At 44.1% G+C, this 22,171-nt stretch overlaps 1 protein-coding gene across 1 annotated transcript in view; it reads right to left on the reverse strand.

The window, feature by feature from the left end:
• ERN1 (endoplasmic reticulum to nucleus signaling 1) overlaps positions 1-22,171 on the reverse strand; it is a 65,775-nt gene that overhangs the window by 38,143 nt on the left and 5,461 nt on the right. The window contains exons 2-3 of the mRNA XM_088468219.1: positions 1,020-1,140; positions 146-179 (exon numbers count right to left, since the gene is read on the reverse strand). Coding sequence (XP_088324345.1) covers positions 146-179; positions 1,020-1,140 — 155 coding nt within the window. The remainder of the gene's footprint in view (positions 1-145; positions 180-1,019; positions 1,141-22,171) is intronic.

Raw genomic sequence — 22,171 nt, forward strand, 5'->3', positions numbered from 1 at the left:
AAGTTGGAAATCTGTGTATCCCCAACTATAGCTGTAAAGGCTGTGGACATTCATGCCAGGGTTCTGCACAATTGTAAACACTGGGTACATTCTACACCGTGTAAATAATTCTAGTACAGGTACAAACAAAAAGAACAGAACTTACTCTTCCACATGTGTTGGAACTTGAAGAACGGGATCTGTGGAGAGAACAAGGAAGATAAAACTCAACAAATCATATTTAAATGTCAAAACATCTACTATCTGCTGTAAGCAGATCAGAATCCACCTTCATCCTACAGCTTCTTTCCCGGACTAAGAAAGTGCTGGGATTCAGAATAAACACTCTACATTAACCTGCACTGTGATGGGAAAGAAAATCTGATTCTGACCTCTCTCCAAATGTCCGTGTACAGTAAACAGAGGTTCTAGCACTAAGTGGGTGTGCTGTAAACTCTGAGCATTACATAAAACCATGGGCACAGAGACGGAACCCTGGACACTGCAGACTTTATATTATTATTCATATAATGGTACTCATTATAAAACAATTCCTATGAAATAAAGTGCACAAGGAAGTAGAATATTCTAGGACTGCAGTGAATAAAGAGCGATAGCACCTATTTATAAGCCCGTAGCGTTACCTTTATCAAGGCAAATGGTACTTGTGACATATATAGCTCTAGTGAGGTTCTTATCCCATATGGTGATTAAAGAAGAAAAGTTACAGTGATAACTGCTGCTTGCCAACATCGGCCTAGCAGTTTTCCACTCCTATGAGACAGGAGATCCTTGTTAATAATCCCAGAATTTAAATTGGCCGCACAGAGAAGACAATTCTCTTGCTCTGTATAATACAATGATTTAAAATGTATTACTCTGATATTTTAGAAGCAAATATTTATGGAAGGTTAGTTTTAAAAATGCTCCAAGAGAAAGTTCCCACCACACCCATGATCAGTAGAGACTGAGGACATGTTTACACGATCAAGTTCTCCCCGACACTTTAGAAGTTTATGATTCAATAGAAACACACTTGCCTTCTTTTACAGTCCACTTGATGGCGCCGGTCCTTTTACTGACTGCATGGAGACTCCCGTCCAGGGTGGAAACAAATAGCAGAGTTTCTGGCAGGGACACAGTGCTCCCTCCACCAGCACCCTGGAGAGTAAACAAAAAGTCTATATAAATTCACTCAGATGAGCAAGCAGGATGGTAAGATTCCCAACAAGACACAAGGTGGTGCTCTGGATTGGCAGGGGAACTAAACCCATGGTTGGGAAGACAATGGTCTCTTCCCCACTTATATTACTATATCACTATTAATCATATACATAAAACTGAAATTAATCACCATGAAGAGATAATACATGGAAAATATAGCAAAAGATTAAAGTTTTTTTTTAATATTTCTGAAGAATTTTAATAAAATAAGCAGCATAATCAATTACACACATTTTGAAAGAATTAGCTGAATACAGACAAAAATTAAACAAAGACAATCCAACAATGTAGGATATTGCTGAAATGAGTAACAGGCTTAGAAACGGAGCCAATCATTTAAAAATAATCAGCAATAAAAAATTATAAAACATGCAGAAACATATTAATGTGTAGCAAAGAACAATACAAATCATACAATATACACTTTTTTTTTATAAAGAAGGGAATAAGGAAAGAGAGCAGGAGGGGTGCAGGAGGGGGGTACAGGAGTGTACTGGCAGAGTCATATTCCTTGCAGCAAAGTAAGATTCCTAATTAGTTAGAATTATGGCAGTTCCGTAAGAGCTACCATTCAGTATGTTCCAAAAGTTGCAACACCTTTGTTTGTGTAGACTGATTCAGAGACTCCATATAGATTATTCAAGTTTTTTTTTTTAATAAATCTTCAGCTCCTAGTATGAAATATGAATAGAAAGATTCTGAAGGCAGAAATGAGCTCTATTTATATTACATATTGTAGATACACATTTAATGTATGTATGTTATATGTATATTTTATAGTCTATGCCAGTTGTTCCCAAACAGTGCACCGCTGCACCCTGGGGTGCCTCAGGACACTTGCAGGGGTGCCTCAGGTTGGTGGTCCAGCACCAAATCAAATTCTTTATAGTCAATGTAATGTAAATATGTGGACAAACAGAAACACAAACCTGTCCACCACCACATACTGTAACTGAACCTTAAGGTGGCCACACACATACCGATGTGCACACGATCAGCCGATGTGTACGATTTGTGTACGATTTCCCTTGAAACTCTCCCCGGCAGCTCTGCACATGATCTCCACATGATATACACACAATTTGGTGTCCAATCTTCAAATGATCTCTCCTGCAGTCAGACTTTTTACAGTGCATCGTGCCCTAGATTACAGCACGGCAGATCTGATGTGATGTACGACCAGCGGGGACGCGCATCGCATCGTGATTGTGAGTGGGGACTAACGATTTTGTCATATTTTACACTGTCATTCCGATGTGTCGGAAATCGAACAGATCGGGTAAAATCACTGTGTGTGTGGGCAGCTTAAGGATGACAGGTAAGCACAATTTACTTCACTTTACTTCATTTTTTTATGAATTTCTCAATAACAAACTTTTGGCTTAGGGGTGCCAAGAAAACAATGCTCTAGCAGTGATACTCTAGTGATTCAAATAAGTTTGGGAACCACTGGTCTACTCTTTTCCAGGAGAGATTCCGTCATTCATTACTATCCTATAATAATCACATCACAGACGATAAGTGTCCTCTTTTACATAGCTCTTCCGCACATAGGAGAACACAATTTAGGCTGCATTAAGAACTTGAAAATGTCAGTAAATGATGCAACATGAAGTGGGCAAGTGACAGCTGGTAGGCCTGTATGTGGTTTCAACATCCAAAATTATGATGAAATTACTGGAATGTTTCGCAAAGCTGCAATAAAAAGAAATTACATTTTCTAGCAACATGAGTTTGGCTCCATGTTGCCACTGACACTACAGCTGAAACAAACTTGTATCAATATTCACAATAAAGTTAAAAACCAACTCACAATACAGATCCTCTCTTTGCCTTTCTTGCTGTAAAGCTAGCATACACTAGGGACGGGGTGCACAACCTTTGTAACAAGAAAATACAATTTACTACTGCAAAAAGGCCTTGCAGCATTGTTAAAAGGTCCCTATGGAGATAGAAGTATGTGCAATGCTGAAAATCAGGATGCGCCACAACCGGGGTGAGGCCATCCCATGTAGCAACACATTCCCCTTTTCCCAGTAACAACACATTTCCTCACCTCTGCAGCATCACCATCACAACCCCATAGCGACACATCCTCCTGCACTGCCACTGTACTCTCTCCGTGTGGCTCCCACTACTGTAGGGTCAGTAGTAGTGCCATCACACAGGTGCAATCATGAGGCTCTTAGACTGGGTACACATCAAAACGACGTGCAAACAAAGCGATGGACGTTCCGATTTCCCTTCATCCTAGAACACACGATATAGAGTGTACACACTATGCAATCTTCCGAACGACGGCACAATATATCATGTCAGAGCATTGTATCCAATTCTTTTCTCCTGAACACGCTATGCAATCATTGGGCTCGATTCAATTGAACACAAATTAGATAGCGCCAGCAGGGAGCTCCCGCAGCTATTCAATTCAGCACGCTGTTAAGGATTTCTTCTCGCACCCCTACAGGGGTGCGAGCAGAAATCCGACAATAGTACAGTGCAATGCTGTTTTCTGCCATTAGAGCCCTGGAAACTGCATTGCGTCGTGCAGTTTAGTCGGAGACTGCCCATTCTCGCAACTAAAAACCTTGTTTAAAGTTCGAGAGGCGGGAGAACTCCACACCTCCGGCACTCCGTCACTCCACCAGGGGATTGCTTGCTCTGGTGCCCTCCTTAGGGGACAGTACCCCTCAATGTATAAATCCACAAAAAGAAGGCGGCACTCAGACTTGTCACATTAGTGTAAATAATAGTGAAAACTATACTGCATAAATTGATGTTTCGGGAACGTGCTCCCCTTCTTCTGGTTGAGCATACCCACTGCACGATGTGCACCACATCGTTCACGACATCTGCCCATCTGATGTGCAGCACATCAAACCTAGCGATATCGCTAGCGGCCAGTGCATTGTTAATGAATGACGTAACAGTGATCGTTCCATTGTTCATTAAAGTCGTCCAGTGTGGACGCACAATCACTGTTCCAGGGCATTTGTCCCAATGTCAGAATGAATGACCGTACCTCCAGTGTGTACCCAGCCTTAAAGTCCCAGTCTGATTCTGACTATGGAAATGAAAATAAATCATAAAAACCCTCTAAATTGCAACAGAAACTAGACATTTGTTGTTAGCAGGCAAATATACAGCACTCTATAATTCCTTTACATTTGCCTTGCTAAATTCATTGTCAGAAGATTTTGGCTTATTCCATAATGCAATGTATCGTAACTGTCTGTGGAGATTAAAAAAAATATACTTATCTTGGCTAGACGCTGCGGCAGAAGAGCACTTTGTAGCAATCTCGTGATTTTGACTACATTATCGAGACTGACAGGTCCGCTGCCACTTCCCTGCAAAAAAACAGCATGGCAGCTAATCTGATTGGCTGCCAGGCTGCCTTTCACAGGTATGTTTCAGTCGAGTCCCTTCCCAATGAGTAAATTCTACCCCTTCCGCAGTGTTGGGGACAGAGAAAAAAATGGTAAAGAAAAATCTTTAGGAGGAAATGAGAAAAATAAACCCCACCATGGTGACAGTCCTGTCTGGGGCTCCGCCAGAGGGCTGCATATAATAAAGGTGAGGGCAGCAGGGTTGTGCATGGCAGCATTAAGGGGCCTATCCATTAGCAGATAAAATGAACGATTGAACGATATATCGTTCATTATATCTGCTAATGGATAGGACCTGAACGATGACAGAAGCGCACTCACGCGTCCAATAAATCGCATCTGTCATCTCTCCAACATGTTGGTCAATTATCGCATATAGCTGTACGAAATTAGCAATATCGTGCAGTTTATATGCTGTAAACGATGAACGATATTAACAGCAGCTACAGAGCGCTGCAGAGAAAAAAAAATCCACTCCCTGAATGAGGTCATGCGATATTGTTCGTCGTTTGCCAAAATCTGTCATGTACATGACAGATATCGTTCAGCACAGCCACTGGAATTTTCAAGGGATATCTTTTGTCTTTCATCTCTCAGAAATACATCTGCTAATGGATCAATTAACAGACTGAAAGATAATCATTCAGAACAATTGTTATTGTTCATACATGTTCAATCTGTTATCCAGTTGTTCTGTTGAAATCTTACCAGTGTGTGGAAAATATATTGATGGTCTGGAGACAATTCACCAGGTATCTGTTTGCAGATGAAACCCACAGGTGGTGGGCGAGAGCACCCTTATCCCTGCTCAGTACCGATCACCAGTACTGCCAAATCATTTAAATCTTTAAGATGAATCAATGCATGGAGTCACTTCAAAATCTTTTGCATCTGTCTTTAGTGTATGGCCGTGTTGCTAATTACAGTACACACCTGTAAATATTCTACACTTTGCAGCCCCCAGTTCTCCAATATTCTATGTGATAGTATCACTGCAGCAAGATGAAAGATGATAAGATTGCAATGGTCAAGACGAAAGCTATTAAGAGCGGATGAGAGTTTTGGTAGTGTCCAGGTTAATAAAGTGTTTGGTCCTTGAGAAATTAGGAAAGTGTAAAACTGCGTACACACTAGACGATAGAGGAACAACTGTAGGATAACGACATTCATCTTCCTGTACAGTGGGATAATGTGCCCACACTGTACGCTATGTTGTTCAGTGCAGGCACCCTCCCTCATCCCCGAGCATGCACAACCTGTCGTTATCGGCAGGTAGGCCTGCATGTTCAGGCGATGATTGTTGTCGGGAGCGCCCATTGCTGGTCGTTTTCGATATTAAACGGCACGATTAATGAGCGATTGAACGATTACGATGTCGTAATACTTAAATCGCTCATTTTAATCACCCAGTGTGTACGCACATTTAATATCATTACAGGAAAAGGGACTAAATGTGGGATGTGAAGGAGAGGGAAGAGTCAAGCATGGCACTCAGGCAGTGAGATAGAAGCGAGATGTATTGTTGTTAATGGAGAGGGAGAAGAGGGGACCGGTAGAAGACAAAAGTTTAAATCTGAACATTTTAAGTTTGAAAAAGGACTGGAACAACCAAGAAAAGCTTGAGATGTGAGAGAGAGAAGAGGGTGAGAAGTCAAGAGAGGAATATTTGGGTATCAGCAGCATAGAGGTGGTATTGGAGACGATAGCAACTGATAAAACTCAGAGGGAGGAAGTATACAGGAAGAAGAGAAATGGACAAAGAACAGATCCTTGGACACGCCACCACAGAGAGCGAGATTTTGCCTTTGCCTACTTACCTGACGGCATGTATCATCCTTCTTCTTGCCAGGTCAGGTCCGCGATACCCAGCTGTCCCGGCAAGGTCTACACTTCCAGGTTTATGACCCGGGTGAAGTAATGCCCATGCACTGCTATTGGGCGGTGCATGTGATAGTGGCCCCTATTGGGGAGGGATCCTTTGGGTCCCTCTCCGGGCCACTTTGCGGTAAGAAGCCCATAGGCTTCTATAGCCAACATCTATACATGGCATTGCCTATGGGGCACAAGCTCTGGAAAGTTGTGTTTTCTGGAGGTTAATGCACACGGCCACATGGCAGCCCCATAAAACTCTGTAAGTCGCTGGCACAGCAAACCCCATAGTGCATATCTCCATCTGTATTTTGGTAAACCTCCAAAAACTGCAGTTTTAGGAGGTTTGACAGCATTTGTAACATTGATACATCACGACCAAAGGAAGAGAAGGGAATGTGAATTTAGAGGATAGAGATGAAGAAGGAATGGTTGGAAAGTTGCCATGCAGGCAGATGGAGGAATTACAGGAGGAAAGGTGGTGTACAGTGAAAAGGGCCACAGAGAGGTCCAAAAAAATAAGTAGGGAGCCCCTATATCGGTCAAGGAGATTATTTGTGACCTTGGGAAGGGTAAATTCAAAGGAATGTAGGGAGCGAAAGTTGGATTAAAGTGGATCAAGGAGAGAGTGGGAAGAGGAAGGTGGTGAGGCAGTTGTGGTCAAACTGCTTTAGAAGCTTAGAAGGGAAGGAGACAGATTGGGCAGTAGAATTTACTGTTTATATAACATAGCCTGATGCTCACTCACATACAGTCAGGTGCATAAATATTGGGACATTGACAGAATTTTCATATTTTGGCCTCTATTCACCACCACAATGGCTTTGAAATGAAACAAACAAGATGTGATTTAACTGCAGACTTTCAGATTTAATTTGAGGGTAATTACATCCAAATAAGGTGAACGGTGTAGGAATTACAACGGTTTCTATATGTGCCTCCCACTTTTTAAGGGGCCAAAAGTAATGGGACAAACTAAACAATCCTAAATCTAACTTTCACTTTTTAATACTTTGTTGCAAATCCTTTGCAGGCAATTACAGCCTGAAGTCTGGAACGCATAGACATCACCAGACGCTAGGTTTCATCCTTGGTGATGCTCTGCCAGGCCTCTACTGCAAATGTCTTCAGTTCCTGCTTGTTCTTGGGGCATTTTCCCTTCAGTTTTGACTTCATCAAGTGAAATGCATGCTCAATCGGATTCAGGTCAGGGGATTGACTTGGCCATTGCATAACATTCCACTTTTTAGCCTTAAAAAACTCTTTGGTTGCTTTTGCAGTATGCTTCGGGTCATTGTCCATCTGCACTGTGAAGCGCAGTCCAATGAGTTCTGAAGCATTTGACTGAATGAGCATATAATATTGCTCGAAACACTTCAGAATTCATTCTGCTGCTTTTGTCAGAGGTCACATCATCAATAAATACAAGGGAACCAGTTCTATTGGCAGCCATACATGCCCACGCCATGACACTACCACCACCATCCTTCACTGATGAGGTGGTATGTTTTGGATCATGAGCAGTTCCTTTCCTTCTCCATTCTCTTCTCTTCCCATCACTTTGTCTCATCTGTCCATAGGATTTTGTTCCAGAACTGTAATGGCTTTTATAGATGTTGTTTGGCAAACTCTAATCTGGTCTTCCTGTTTTTGAGGCTCACCAATGGTCTTCTCTTGATTGTTGACTTTGACACATATACACCTACCTCCTGGAGAGTGTTCTTGATTTGGCCAACTGTTGTGAAGGGGTTTTTCTTCACCAGGGTAATAATTCCTCTGTCATCCACCACAGTTGTTTTCCGTGGTCTTCCAGGTCTTTTGGTGTTGCTGAGCTCTCCGATGCATTCTTTCTTTTTAAGAATGTTCCATACAGTTGATTTGGCCACACCTAATGTTTTTGCTATCTCTCTGATGGGTTTGTTTTGATTTTTCAGCCTAATGATGGCTTGCTTCACTGATAGTGACAGCTCTTTGGATCTCATATTGAGAGTCGACAGCAACTGATTCCAAATGCAAATGTCACACCTAGAATCAACTCCAGAACTTTTACCTGCTTAACTGATAATGAAATAATGAGGGAATAGCCCACACCTGTCCATGAAATAGCGTTTGAGTTGATAGTCCCATTACTTTTGGCCCCTTAAAAAGTGGGAGGCACATACAGAAACCATTGTAATTCCTACACCGTTCACCTGATTTGGATGTAATTACCCTCAAATTAAATCTGTAAATCTGCAGTTAAAGCACATCTTGTTTGTTTCATTTCAAAGCCATTGTGGTGGTGAATAGAGGCCAAAATATGAAAATTCTGTCAATGTCCCAATATTTATGCACCTGACTGTAGAACACAGAGTAATATGTATTACTGATATTAGCAGCTCTAATATAAAACCCTTTTGTCTTTTAGGTTCAATGTTCCTTAAAATGCTATTCTTGGACCTGCTACCTACTGAGAATTTCAGAGCTTTCACAATGTGACATTTTAAACAGGAATAATGTGCATGTAATTACCTAATAAATATGACCTACTTCAAGGAAACTTGGAAAACTTTTATAACTGAAATCTGGAGAGCGGACCGCACTACACAGTAACAAACATAGCCGCCACCGCAACGGTGTGTTTGTTTTGGCAGCCAATGAGAGTCAGACAGACTCTCATTGGCTGCTGTGCCCACTGCCAGAGCGGACTGGAGCTCACTCATGAGCTCCACTTTCCGGCTCTAGCAGTGCAGAGCTGGCCGGGAGGACAGAAGTGCGGGGATTTGGGTAAGTGGGTTATTTTGTGTGTGTCTTTGTCCTTATGTACTGTATGTAAGGGGCACTGGGACTGCATGTGGGGATTACTGGGGGAGGGGGAGGACTACTACTGGGAGCACAAAATAATGGGCACTGCATGGGGGGGGGCCACTACCAGGGGCACTATATAAAGGGACACTGCATATGGGGAGACCATTACTAGTGGCACTGTATAAGGGGCATTTCTGGGGGTACTGTACATGTGGTACTACTAGGGGCACTACTACAGGGGGCACTGCTACTGGGGACATTGCAAAAGGGCCACTACCACAGTGGGCACTACTAGTTGGGGCATTAAGGTGCATATGGAATGGAAAGGAATGTTCCCAGAGTGACGAGAGACGGTGGGGTGGCATGTTGACCCTCCCCCATTTTCCAGTGACCACGCTTACTTTTTCTACACGCGCACATAAATGGGGGGGAGCTCCGTTTTTTTAACTAGCCCTGGGCTCCAAATACCCTAGTTACATCACTGCAGGGGAAATAAACCAGTCCCAAATCTCATCAAGCTATTACATTCGCTCTCCTGTCATAATACTGAAAACAAGTTACCAGAGTTTGCTGCTATATAGCCAGGTTTCGTTTTTGCCAAAAATAGACCAGAAACCACGAAAAACACATGTTTACTTCCCATAAAACCCAATAGATTTATCTTGTGCTGCTCGAGTGGGCAAATAATCAAATGTAGACAACCTCCCTGCACCTGCAATGTTTGCAGTGTACTGAAAGATCTAACGGTCAGACAGGAGCGACTGAAAGCGCTCACACATATAACACCTGCTCTGTGTTTAGGATTAGACTCACATGTAACCCTTTAGGGCCAGAACATATTTAATCGCTATAGCTGCATACACACACAACGATTTTGTAAATAAACGATTTTAGTAAACAAATTTCGTTTATTTTTTCAAGGGAAAAATGAACAAAAATCGTTTACTAAAATCGCTCATTTACTAAATGTAATGAACGATTTTTTTGTACTACAAACGATTTTTGCATATTCCCTTAATGAAAATCATTGAGTTGGTCAGTCTGACTGAACTACAAACGTGAACGCGCATTAACGATAATCGTTCATCGTTTTAACTTAGAAAGTGAATGATTTTTTTCAACGATTAACAATAATTGATATCGTTTATCGATAATCGTTCAAAAAATCGTTGTGTGTGTATGCACCTTATGAAGTAAATGAGTTTCACAGCAAATTTTGCAGCTGAAGAGAAAGACTAGATGAATATAGGTCAATAAGGAATTATTTGGGTGTATCGGATACTCCAAATACAAAATGACAAACAAACATAACATCCTTTGGAACCACGTAATTCACGGCTCTCTAATTGCCAAGACATAATGGGACTTGCAGTTCTACAGCATCTCAAGTCTTAAGCCTAGAGTTTGGTATGAGGTCTCTCATGCTTTTAGGGCTATGGATCTTCTTAATCTTTGCAACTATTTAATAGGAAATAATACCTAAACAATAAGGCTGTGACAGATAAAAAGCTGTATTGTATCATTTAATTTCTCTGGTTTATTTATAAAAGGAAATGTAACTTTCTGTAGCAAACATACAAAACTGGTTTGGTACTGTGTTAATCTATTTGCTAAGCTACAATGTAATAACTGTGGTGTAGCATGCAATTACCGCCCTCTCCTTACCCCCAGGTTAGTACAGGTATTGCCCCCACAACCTTCCAGCCATCAACAGCTGCAGAGATTAATGGCAGAGAACACTTGCTATTTATCTGGCAGGATCTGATATTTCCGGGTCATCTTCCTGCTCGCCTCACTTAGGTTTTTTATTTAGTTTTTAAATCAAGTAATCTTTTATTAAAGAGTTTTAGGCTGTTGCAGAAAAAAAAACAAGTACACAAACAAATAAAACAGAAAATAAGGAAAATATAACATAATACATAATACATACAGATATGCTGCCGGTTGAAACATTAGAGAAACAAACTTGCGTGCCCTGGTAGAACAAATGGGGCCTACAGCGGGCTGGACCCCACTGGACATTTATGGCTAGAATACAATAAAACAATAAGCATGGGAACACTGAATAGGACTGACATAAGTAAAAATTATAGACTAGAGGGGTGGTCCCTGTGTTTACCAAACCTAGAACGACTGTGACGCTAACAGTCCAAAATCTCATCATACTTCGAGAGAGCATTTCTGCGCGTATCTAAATACATGTCATGGTTGGAAACCTCATTGACATGGGTTCTCCACTTAAAAAGGTCTGGGTTTTCATCAGGGAACCATGTCCTGGCAATAATGACCTTAGCAAGGGTGGAGAGATCAAGAATATATTTGTGGAGTATGTTGTTATATTGTTCCTCCAAGTCAAGGCCAAATAAACAGATCTAACAAGGGGAGCATAGGAGCAGTTCCCTGAATATCAGTCTAAAGACAAGACCTAAAATCAAAGACACAAGGTCAATACCATAGAAGATGCCAAAACTCAGCTTTCAAGGCCCCACACTTAGAACAACTAGAGGTAGGATGGAGACCTAGTTGGAATAAAGACAGTGAAGTACGATACACCCAATGCAGGATATAATGAATTAGTTAGTACCAAACACAGGGGCTGGTGTCTTTAATTAAGCCAAGGACATGCCTTCAATCTGCGTCAGAGAGGGGACCCAAATCTACCTCCCACTTTAGTGGGAGGAGCACATCTGGTAAATAGCTGGCATTAAGGTCAGAGTATACACAGGATACTTGTTTCCTGGGGCCCAGACGGAGAAGCATGGACTTTAGAGGGGAATAGGAAAGGGAAAAGTAGCCACTCCAAACAGAGCACGCACAGCATGACAAAGCTATAGATATCTATAAAAGGCTGTGAGCAGAGGCTATATTCAGCTTGCAGTTGTGTTATAAATACCATCCAGGTAAAGTTGTCCCACAAAGGAAACCCCATATAATAGCCAGATATGATCATTGGTAAGTGTGCCCAGCTCCAGTTAGTCACTATTAAACCATAAAGGAACAACAGGGTCAGTACTCCCTTCCCCACATATAGTACAGAAGCAAAACACCAGACCTAAACTGCCTGACACAACAATGGAGCCAAACCAGTACATGTAGAATTTGTAAGTAAAAATTGTAACGAAGCAAGTAGGGACCACGTCTGCTCAGCCAAGATGCCCGCCAGTGTAGTGTCTCTCTGGGGTGACAGCCAACACACTCCCAGGGGGAAATGTACTAAGCCTTGGAGAGTGATAATACGCTCATATTTGAGAATACAGTTACGCTTAGTATATAAAAAACATTCATGCCCCACCACTTCATTCATCATCCCACACCATTCAGCAAAAGTAGGGCCCCTAGATGCCATCCACGTACGGGTAATACAAACCTTTGCCAGAGTCATTGCATTAATCACATACTGGACTGTCAAACGATTAGCCCTGTCCACAAGACCCAATCCAAAAATACACATTTTAGGGAACAAAATGGGGATACCACGTTCTGTGTTAGTGACACAGTAAGTGACTTGGGACCAAAACACCTGGACAGCAGAGCACTCCCAGAGGAGATGCCAAAATGAGCACTGGGGAGTAGAGCATTTAGGACACTTATCTGAAGCTCCAGATCCAAATCTATTCAATAATAGGGGGGGGTAAGACACACCCTGTGTAATAAAAAAAATTGTATCTGTTGAAATCGCACTGCAGAGGTGGCAGTCACATGACTGTTCAACATTAGAGACCACTCATCATCATCTAATGGACCCAAATCATCCACCCATTTAAGTCTAAGTGGTGCTATGGTGTCATCAGAATTAATCTACCACTGAGGAACGATATTTTTAATGAAAATGAATAGAAACATAAAAAAAAAAAAAAATCCACTCCCTGAATGATGTCATGCAATATCGTTCGTCATTTGCAAAAATCTGTCATGTACATGACAGATATCTGTCACCGTAGCCCCAATAATTTTCAAGGGATACAAAATTGTCCTTCATCATACAGAAAGATCTGCTAATGGATAGGCCCCTTAAAGGAGAACTACAAGTATGTGGAAGACTGAACTGGGTCACTCTTGCATGTGCTAGGAAGACCTATGCAGCGAGCATCAGGAAAGGCATATCAAACAGCTCAAGTCACGAAGGAAATCTGGATGTGCCATCTCTGGGATGGATTGCTGTTACATGGAACGAAGGCCACCACTGATACCAAGAGGTTGAGTGCTCCCAATGCCACACTTCCTGTGGGTGAGTGAGGGAATTCAGCTGTGCGCTCTTGTTGTTCCTGTGGTAGGGGCCCTGGGCAACAGATAGTTGTTATCTGCCAACCACAGTTCATTGGGCAGCACAGACGGTGTAATGGTAGCATTACTGCCTCACAGCACTGGGGTCGTTGGTTCGATACCCACTACGGCCCTAACTGTGTGGAGTTTGTATATTCTCCCTGTGCGTGCGTGGGTTTCCTCAGGGTACTCCGGTTTCCTCCCACACTCCAAAAATATACTGGTAGGTTAATTGGCTCCTAACAAAATTACCCCTAGTGTGTGTATGTGCATGTGGTAGGGAATATAGATTGTAAGCTCCACTGGGGCAGAGACTGATGTGAATGGCCGAATATTCTCTGTAAAAGCGCTGCGGAATATATGTGCGCTATATAAATAACTGGTAATAATAATAATAATAATATCCTCAGACATGTTGATTGTTGGGGTAAGACAGGTATGCTAGTCAGGGATATCTGTCCATTAGGAAGTTTTACGTTTTTGGCTATACCTCAGAATGGAATAAAGGCGGGTAAATCAGACGCTGAGCAATGTAAATGACAGCTGTGAAAACAAAAGTGCTGTAATCCTTACCAACCGCACATCTGCTATATATCTATATACTGCAGTAGAAAATTTACAGAACTTGAGTTGTTGCTCTAGGTTACAGAATCTTTTTTTCTGGCACCCAGTGTTATCCCTGGCAGTCTCCTGTTTGGTGCTTCCTACCAGTGAGTTACACAGAATAAAGAGCATTTGTCCTGTAATCCTATCACTCAGTGGCCCAGTGATAACCTGCTCTCTTTCCTCATACTCTATGCTCACGGAGGATTAGACACAGAGATTAACTACCTGCAGAAAGAAGATCTGACTATTTACAATAGAGAAATGAATCCCTAAGATCCATGTCTGAATAGAAGCTCCTGCTTTATAATTTGACTAAAACCAGAACAATAAAGTATCACCACAATAACTGCTGAACAGCACAAATCTACACCTTAAGGTCTTTGGAAAACAGCTCAAGAAACTATCACAGATTTCTCCACTGAGATCTATAAGCAAGAAAATGGCGGCCTCCTTCAGCGACTGCTGATACAAATCTGGAGACTAGATCTGCAGAGAGAGAGAGCAATTTTATGGATCCTGGCAGATACATGGGTGAATTATCACCTGTAATATCAAGTTTACTAATACATTTTATTTTTCATATAAACAGTAATTCTGTAATTCAAAAGACATTCCACCTCAATCTGATCCCCCCTAACCTGTTGCATGATAATGTGTACATACATGTGAGGGGCTAGGGGATTTCTCTGCCATAACCAGAATTTACAGTCCAAGCACTGAGTGCATAACTATTGTTTCATCATGTACACATTGCAGCTCTTAAATGCTGGGATGACAGAAAATTAAAATGTTTTCGTCACAGGTCAGTTAACCTGATCGGCCTGATGTCCCCTCGCGCTATTGTGTTTGGGCAAACAGCAGAACAGGGAAAAATTCTATGCAATTCACAGATTTATATGGCAAGTGTGACACAAAAGCTATTGTTTAAATGACAACGCAAACCAGTCCTATGCGTAACCATACATTAAATGTTATACATAAGGTTAATAATGGTAGAATTTAAATAATTTGTTCATGGTATCCAAGACTGGCTGACTGGTTTATATAATACGGTATCCAGAATATATGCAATGACTACTTTTGCAAAGGATTCAGCTACAAAATGTTGAGGGTAAAATCTCCCTTGTGATATAATGTCATTAACAGCAGCCGGAATTGAGGCCAAGAGAAATGACACTTTATTATTACATGAGATTAACCTCGAACTCACTGTGAAAGCAGAAAGAGGACCAAACATTTGTGATATAAAAGCCAGTAGCAATAATCAATTACAGTGGATGGAGAATGCAATTCTGTTGCTATCACTGTCTATAGGTGGGATGTACAGGTAAATATGAAATCATAGGTATATGTTCCCGCTAGGCGCAGAGTCCCTGCCCGCACTCAGCGCCTGATACTGTCTAGCGGGAACACTAGGTATATTGCAGATGGGAATTCTACACATCTTTCCCTTGGAAGTTAAATAGGTTCTGAGCTTTAAATAATGTAAATTTGAGTCTTCTAATATAACTAGCGACTTTCCACGGGAGCAATTTCATCTCACAACAGCCTCCTGCTTCTTACTCATACCCCTACATCTCACCAGAGCTCCCTGCATCTCACCACAGTCCCCTGCTTCTTGCTCCTACCCCTAAATCTCACTACAGCCCCCTGCATCTCACAACAGCCTCCTGCTTCTTGCTCCTACACCTACATCACGCCACAGCCCCCTGCTTCTTACTCCAACCCACTACATTTCACCACAGCCCCCTGCATCTCTCAACAGCCTCCTGCTTCTTACTCCTACCCCCTGCATCTCACCAGAGCCCCCTGCATCTCTCAACAGCCTCCTGCTTCTTACTCCTACCACCTGCATCTCACCAGAGCCTCCTGCTTCTAACTTCTGTCCCACTACATTTCACCACAGCCCCCTGCTTCTTACTCCTACCCCCTGCATCTCACAACAGCCTCCTGCTTCTTGCTCCTACCCCTACATCTCACCACAGCCCCCTGCTTCTTACTCCAACCCACTACATTTCACCACAGCCCCCTGCTTCTTACTCCTACCCCCTGCATCTCTCAACAGCCTCCTGCTTCTTACTCCTACCACCTGCATCTCACCAGAGCCTCCTGCTTCTAACTTCTGTCCCACTACATTTCACCACAGCCCCCTGCTTCTTACTTCTACCCCCTGCATCTCACCAGAGCCCCCTGCATCTCTTAACAGCCTCCTGCTTCTTACTCCTACCACTTGCATCTCACCACAGCATTCTATATTTCACCACAGCCCCTTGCATCTCACCACAGCCCCTTGCATCTCACCACAGCCCCTTGCATCTCACCAGTGTCAACAAAACCCCCATGCTGCTGCCCTGCAGCTGGCTGGAGCCCGGCCACTGGGATGTGCTGGGAAGGGCAGGAGGATCATGGATGAGACACTTGTATTGCAGCCACCGTAAGCATTATCAGCAGCATGTCCCTGGGGCTGGGGCACCTGTGCTTATTTCTGCAGCCTCCATGTGCACCCTTCCCTGGCTGTTGAACATGGCGCTGAGCAATGTCCTCTATGCACAATGTACCCTGTTTTTCCTGGGCTTCCTGTATAGCCTTCTTGCCGAGGTGCCCCTGAGAACAGCGCTGACTTTCATGGGAGGTGCCTGTTCACCAAAGGCATGTGGCTGAGCAGGATCACGACGCTGGAGGGGGAAGCGCCTCACAGTGGTGGCTGGAGTTTCGTAGGGATGGGTATCAGAATACGATGGTCACTAACATCAATGTTTTTGTTCCGATGATATTGCTTTAACCATTTGATGGTGGCTGTCTGATGTTTGCCACCATCAAATGGAAATCATTCAATGCTGTTCCGATGGTTGGTTGGTTGTTTTTGTATTCCTGATAGCTATGTTTATCCTGGCTCCTTCATGGCTACTGTGTCTGTATTAGGGCATCTTCATGGGTTTGTTGGAGGCTGTCTCTCACTCTCTGTCTGCATCAGACGTGACCCTGCTCGGTCCCTGACTCCCTCCTCTCCCTAGGCTGCTGCTAAGCAACAGGGCACATTGCTATCTCTGATTGGCTTTCGCTGTCTCAGCACCATGGCCAGCTCATATACAGCAGTTTGGTGCAAGATTTTTTCTGTGACTTTGATTCACTAAAATCATCACTGCATGGCTCCCTTTTGTCACAAATGAATATGAATGGTTCATACACCTAAACCGTTCTCGGCCAATGCTGTATAGAATAGTGAAAACCCCATCAAAATCTGTCCAATGGTTCAAGAGATTAGCCCGGGACTTTATTATTTATACATAAAAATACTGTTACACCCTGAGATTACAATAAATTATTGCCGTGTTCTGTGTTACTCCATGTTTCCATTTCAGACATCCCTACTCTGGGATTCCATATGTTATATGCACTACACTGCTGTTGGGAAGGTAGAAGGGAATCGGTATGAAATACCGGCTGACACATGGCCGGCAGTTCGATTCCCGGCAGCGTCAGTCCGACAGATGCAGAGATCCCGGCAGCGGCAGCCCGACAGCGCTGGAAATACAGATTGTCCCTAGGTAAGTACAAACTAACCTAACCCCCCTCAGGGGTGCCTAACCCTAATCCCCCCTCTAAGTGCCTAAACCTAACCCCCGCCGCCTAAACCTAAGTCCCCCGGGGGGGGGGGTGCCTAACCCTAACTCTCCCGGGGGGGTGCCTAACCCTAACCTCCCCGCAGGGGTGCCTAACCCTAACTCTCCCGGGGGGGTGCCTAACCCCAAGTCCCCCCCGGGTGCCCCCCCCGCGGCTGTCCGCTCGCGGCACCCGGCATCCCTTCGATCGGGGTGCCAGGCGCCGGTCTCCCAGCATCAGAAAAATGATGGATTTAGTCGCCTGTCATTTAACCCTTGCCGAGATAAAGCAATCGGGAAGCCGGCTGTCGGGCTTACGTCAGCCGGTTTCCCGATTGAATACCGGTAGAAGTGAGCATTTCACATGGGTTGCACACGACCTAGCTGTAATCTTTGGGGTTCTTTTATATTACTCTTTATAAATATCTTATAGACATTTTAATTAGACTGTATACTGAGAAAAGTTCTATACTGAACTGTTCAACCTTACTAAAACAAATAAATACATAAAAAAAAAAAAAAAAGGGACAACTGGAAATTATGTTAATATTATTCAAATTGAGGTAATGGCTACACTGAGGATGTATGTTATGTTATTATTGCTGCATACAAGCCGTATTATGCCCAAACTGTCAAGTCACTAGAGTTTCTGTACCCTTTTCTGCTCTTGGCACATAAAAAACATCCTTTATTAAAGTCATAGCAGTACAGTGGCGCAATAATTAGATTGCAGGCACAGTGCCGTAATGGTTGACTTTCTGCCTCACAGCCATTGACAGGCCCCTGGGTCCAGAGGGGCCCACACTGCACCCATATAATTATTATACTTACCTCTCTGGAGTCCTGCATCAGCCTGATCTGCAGACTGAAATCACCGGAAAAAATGGAGCGCGGCCATTTTCCTGGTGATTTGCGCATTCACTCTAGGGATGTCTCCAAGAACATAGCGCAGGCGCCATGTTCCCGGAGACCTGCACATGCACAGTAGACTCTGGCTCAACTCTGACTGACTGCATAAGGGCCTCCTCTCTTAAAACGCCGCTGCTCACAGCAATGAGGCCTTGGGTTCAATTGTCCTCAAGGCTGTGTGGAGTTCGTATGTTCCTCCCACAAACTAGTAGGTTCATTAGTTTCTCACAAATAAAAAAAAAACAAAAAAAAAACCCCTAGTATTTAGGTAATATAGGTTGTAAATTCTAGTGGGACAGGGTCTAATGTGAGTGACTAATATTGTCTGTGAAGCGCAACCTAATGTGTGCGTGCCAGGGGCATAACTAGGTATTTGAAGGCCCCATAGCAAAAGTTTGTACCGTACCACCCAATGGTGAAAAAAAATTATATTTATTTATAAAATATTATATATATATATACATACACACACACACACACACACACACACACACACACACACACACACACACACACACACACGTAACTCTGACAAGGAGGATGGGCCCCCCTGAGCTCTGGGCCCCATAGCAGCTGCACCTCTTGCACCTATGATAGTTACGACCAAGATGCATCAATACACTCGGAGGCAAGATAAAATGTCATTCGGTCTCTAATATGCTCCACATCTCATAGCTAAGGCAACTCACAGAGTTTGTGGACTTGAATATAAGAAGCAGCTTTCCAGATCAAAGACTTAGGGCCTGATTCACAGTGCTCGCAAGCGGGTCGATGGTCGTGTAATGCACGTGCGTGAGCCCCGGAGCGAGTGAGAAGTTCACTCGCTTGGGGCTCGCAGCAAAACGGGGCGGCTGTCGATGTTGATCGACAGCTCGCCCCGTTTTGTTGGCGGGGAGGGGGGGTGGCTGCACAACTGGAGGCGTTCCCGAAGGAATGCCTGCCGTTTGTGGGCGGCCCTACTGACATCACACGTGACGTCAGTAGTGAACTTCCTGCTCTATTAGAGCAGGAAGTTCACTGGGGCTTGCGGTGGACAAGACCCTACCACAAGGGTCTTGTTGCAATCCCGATGGTTGCGATAATCACAAACATCGCCAGGCCGCCCGCACAAGCTGTGGGTGGTCACCCACAGCTATGCGAGCGGACAGGAGGCGGATTCACAGCAAGTGCTCGCAAATAGCGAGCGCCTCCGAATCAGGACCTTAATGAGCATGAAATGATGCAATATACTTATAAGGGCTCAGTCAGTGCACGTACCCTGAAGGAAGCTTTCTGCAGTCACATTCCCCAAACAGGTCAGCGACATTTTTAGTGTAGGTATGCAACAAAAAAATAAAAGAGTCACTCAATCACTGTAGATAAATAAGTTCTATGGGCATGAACATTTCTAAAATACTGGATAGTTATTGGGGTGTGGTATATTTTGTCTACATTCATCATGTCGACATGCTCGCTCAATGACTTCTGACGTATCTAGTGGCAGTAAGTATGCCTGAACCTTAACCCAGGGCTGGGCAATAAGTGGCCCTCCATCTGCTGTGGGACTACACATCCCAGCAAGCTCTGCCAGTGTTTTACTGTCAAGGCATGGTGGGATGAGTGGCTCAACAGCAGCTGGGGTCCACTTATTGTCCCACCCCTGCCCTAACCTCCCCTCCCGCAGTCTAACCCCCCCGATGCCGGTCTGTGCAGAATGTCGGCGTGTCACATATTGGACATTCTGCACCCGCCATGTTCAATGTCAACATCATACCTGTCGACTTTGTGATGTCTGCATTGTGAATGTTGACTACATTTCAGTTATTGCGTATCTTACAATTGTCCTTCAAAATAGTTGCAGGCCAGGTATTGCTTAGCAGTAGGGAAGCCAATCCTGCGTAATTTTTGTAATCCTGGGATTAGTCATTGAAAAAAAATTTCAATCCCACGATTCCCAGGACTGAATCGCCCCCATAGGGGAAAAAAAAAAAAAAGAATACGCACACTTTGGCCTCCACAAAAAAAACCTCACCCATCAAACGTCTCAGTCCAGTCACTTCAACTTGTCATGCAGTGTGGAAGAAGGGAAGAGAGGAGCTCCGCCTCAAAGTCCCTCCCTCTTACGCCTCAGCCACCACTCACTTCATACTGCAGTGCACTGTGTGGACTGGCTGGATTTACGGCATGAGGCTGCGTGACCTAGGATATCACGAGACGCTTTACTATTTAGCAACACGGTGACTGCATGTGCACTTGCGGAGAACGCCGCACTTGGTTCTTACCCAATCTCAAGAGTTGGTGGCAGTGTCATGACTGGTCACTATTGTAGCCTCTTTGATGAGACAGTGGCCCCGATTCAGAGCCGGACGCTCTGACAGAGGGCTCACTCTGAATCAGGGCCGTCCTTCCTAATTTTGGAGCGGCCTCCTGACCGCTCGCATAGCTGTGGGTGACCACCCACAGCTATAGCGAGCGGCCAAAAAGATGGTCGCGATGGTCAAGACCATCGCAACCATCGGGTTTGCGACGAGACCCTTGTGGTAGGGTCTCGTTGCCGAAAGCCCTGGAGTGCTTTCGGCTCTAGCAGAGCCGAAAGCACTCCCACTGACATCACTTGTGATGTCAGTGGGGACGGCCCGAGACGGTAGGTGTTCCCATGGGAACGCCTCCGTTTGGGCAGCAACGCCCCCGGCACGCCCACCAAAGGGGGCGTGCTGTCACTCACCATCGACAGCACGCCCCCTTTGTAGCAAGACCCATAGCGACCATCGCTGTTCGGGTCTTGCGCATGAGCACGACGGAGCCGCCTACGTCGTGCGCGTGCGCACTGGCCTAACATCGACCCGCTTGCGAGCGCTCAGCGCTCGTGAGCGGGTCTGAATTACGCCTAGTGTGTATACTCGCTTATATAATTTTGTTGATAATCCTCCATGTTAAATTATGAAGTTTACCTATACTGGTCACAGTAAAATGTATGACACAATCTTTCCCGTTTTTAAATGCTTGAACAAAAAAAGAATATTCAGTAACAGGTTATGAGCCCAGACACAACACAACAGAACAATGTAAGCAATTTGTCAGCAATCTGTCAGTGAAAGCTACAAAATAAAGGTGAGTATCTAAACAGTGTATATCAAATGGAGTAAATCAAAATGAAAGAAACCAGTGGCAGCTTAGGGCCTGACTCAGCAAGGAACGCAGCTGCCAATAAGCATGCAATCGGCTGATTGTTGCGTACTGCGCATGCACCGTAGTGCGAGAACCGGCCACTGCGTTTGGGACTGCGATCGCAGTGACTACGCAGACCCATCGCAGAGTGATTGAAAGGAAGTTCTGTTTGTGGGTGGTGACGGGGGGATGGTCGGGAAACCACAGGCGTGCCAGTGCGTTTGAACGCCGTTGCAGGGGTGTGTATAAATTATCCACTGTGATGCCATACGCAGCCTGAGGCCTGATAGCGTGCGCTGAAGTTAGCAATTTCTGAGTATGGTCAGAGCTTGTGCAAGTGTGTGAGGCTGTGATGGTACTCCATTGTACTGATGGTTTCTCAGTCTTGCTAAACAT

The sequence above is a fragment of the Taudactylus pleione genome, unplaced genomic scaffold, assembly GCF_031769625.1.
Source record: "Taudactylus pleione unplaced genomic scaffold, aTauple2 ptg000012l, whole genome shotgun sequence".
NCBI lineage: Eukaryota > Metazoa > Chordata > Amphibia > Anura > Myobatrachidae > Taudactylus > Taudactylus pleione.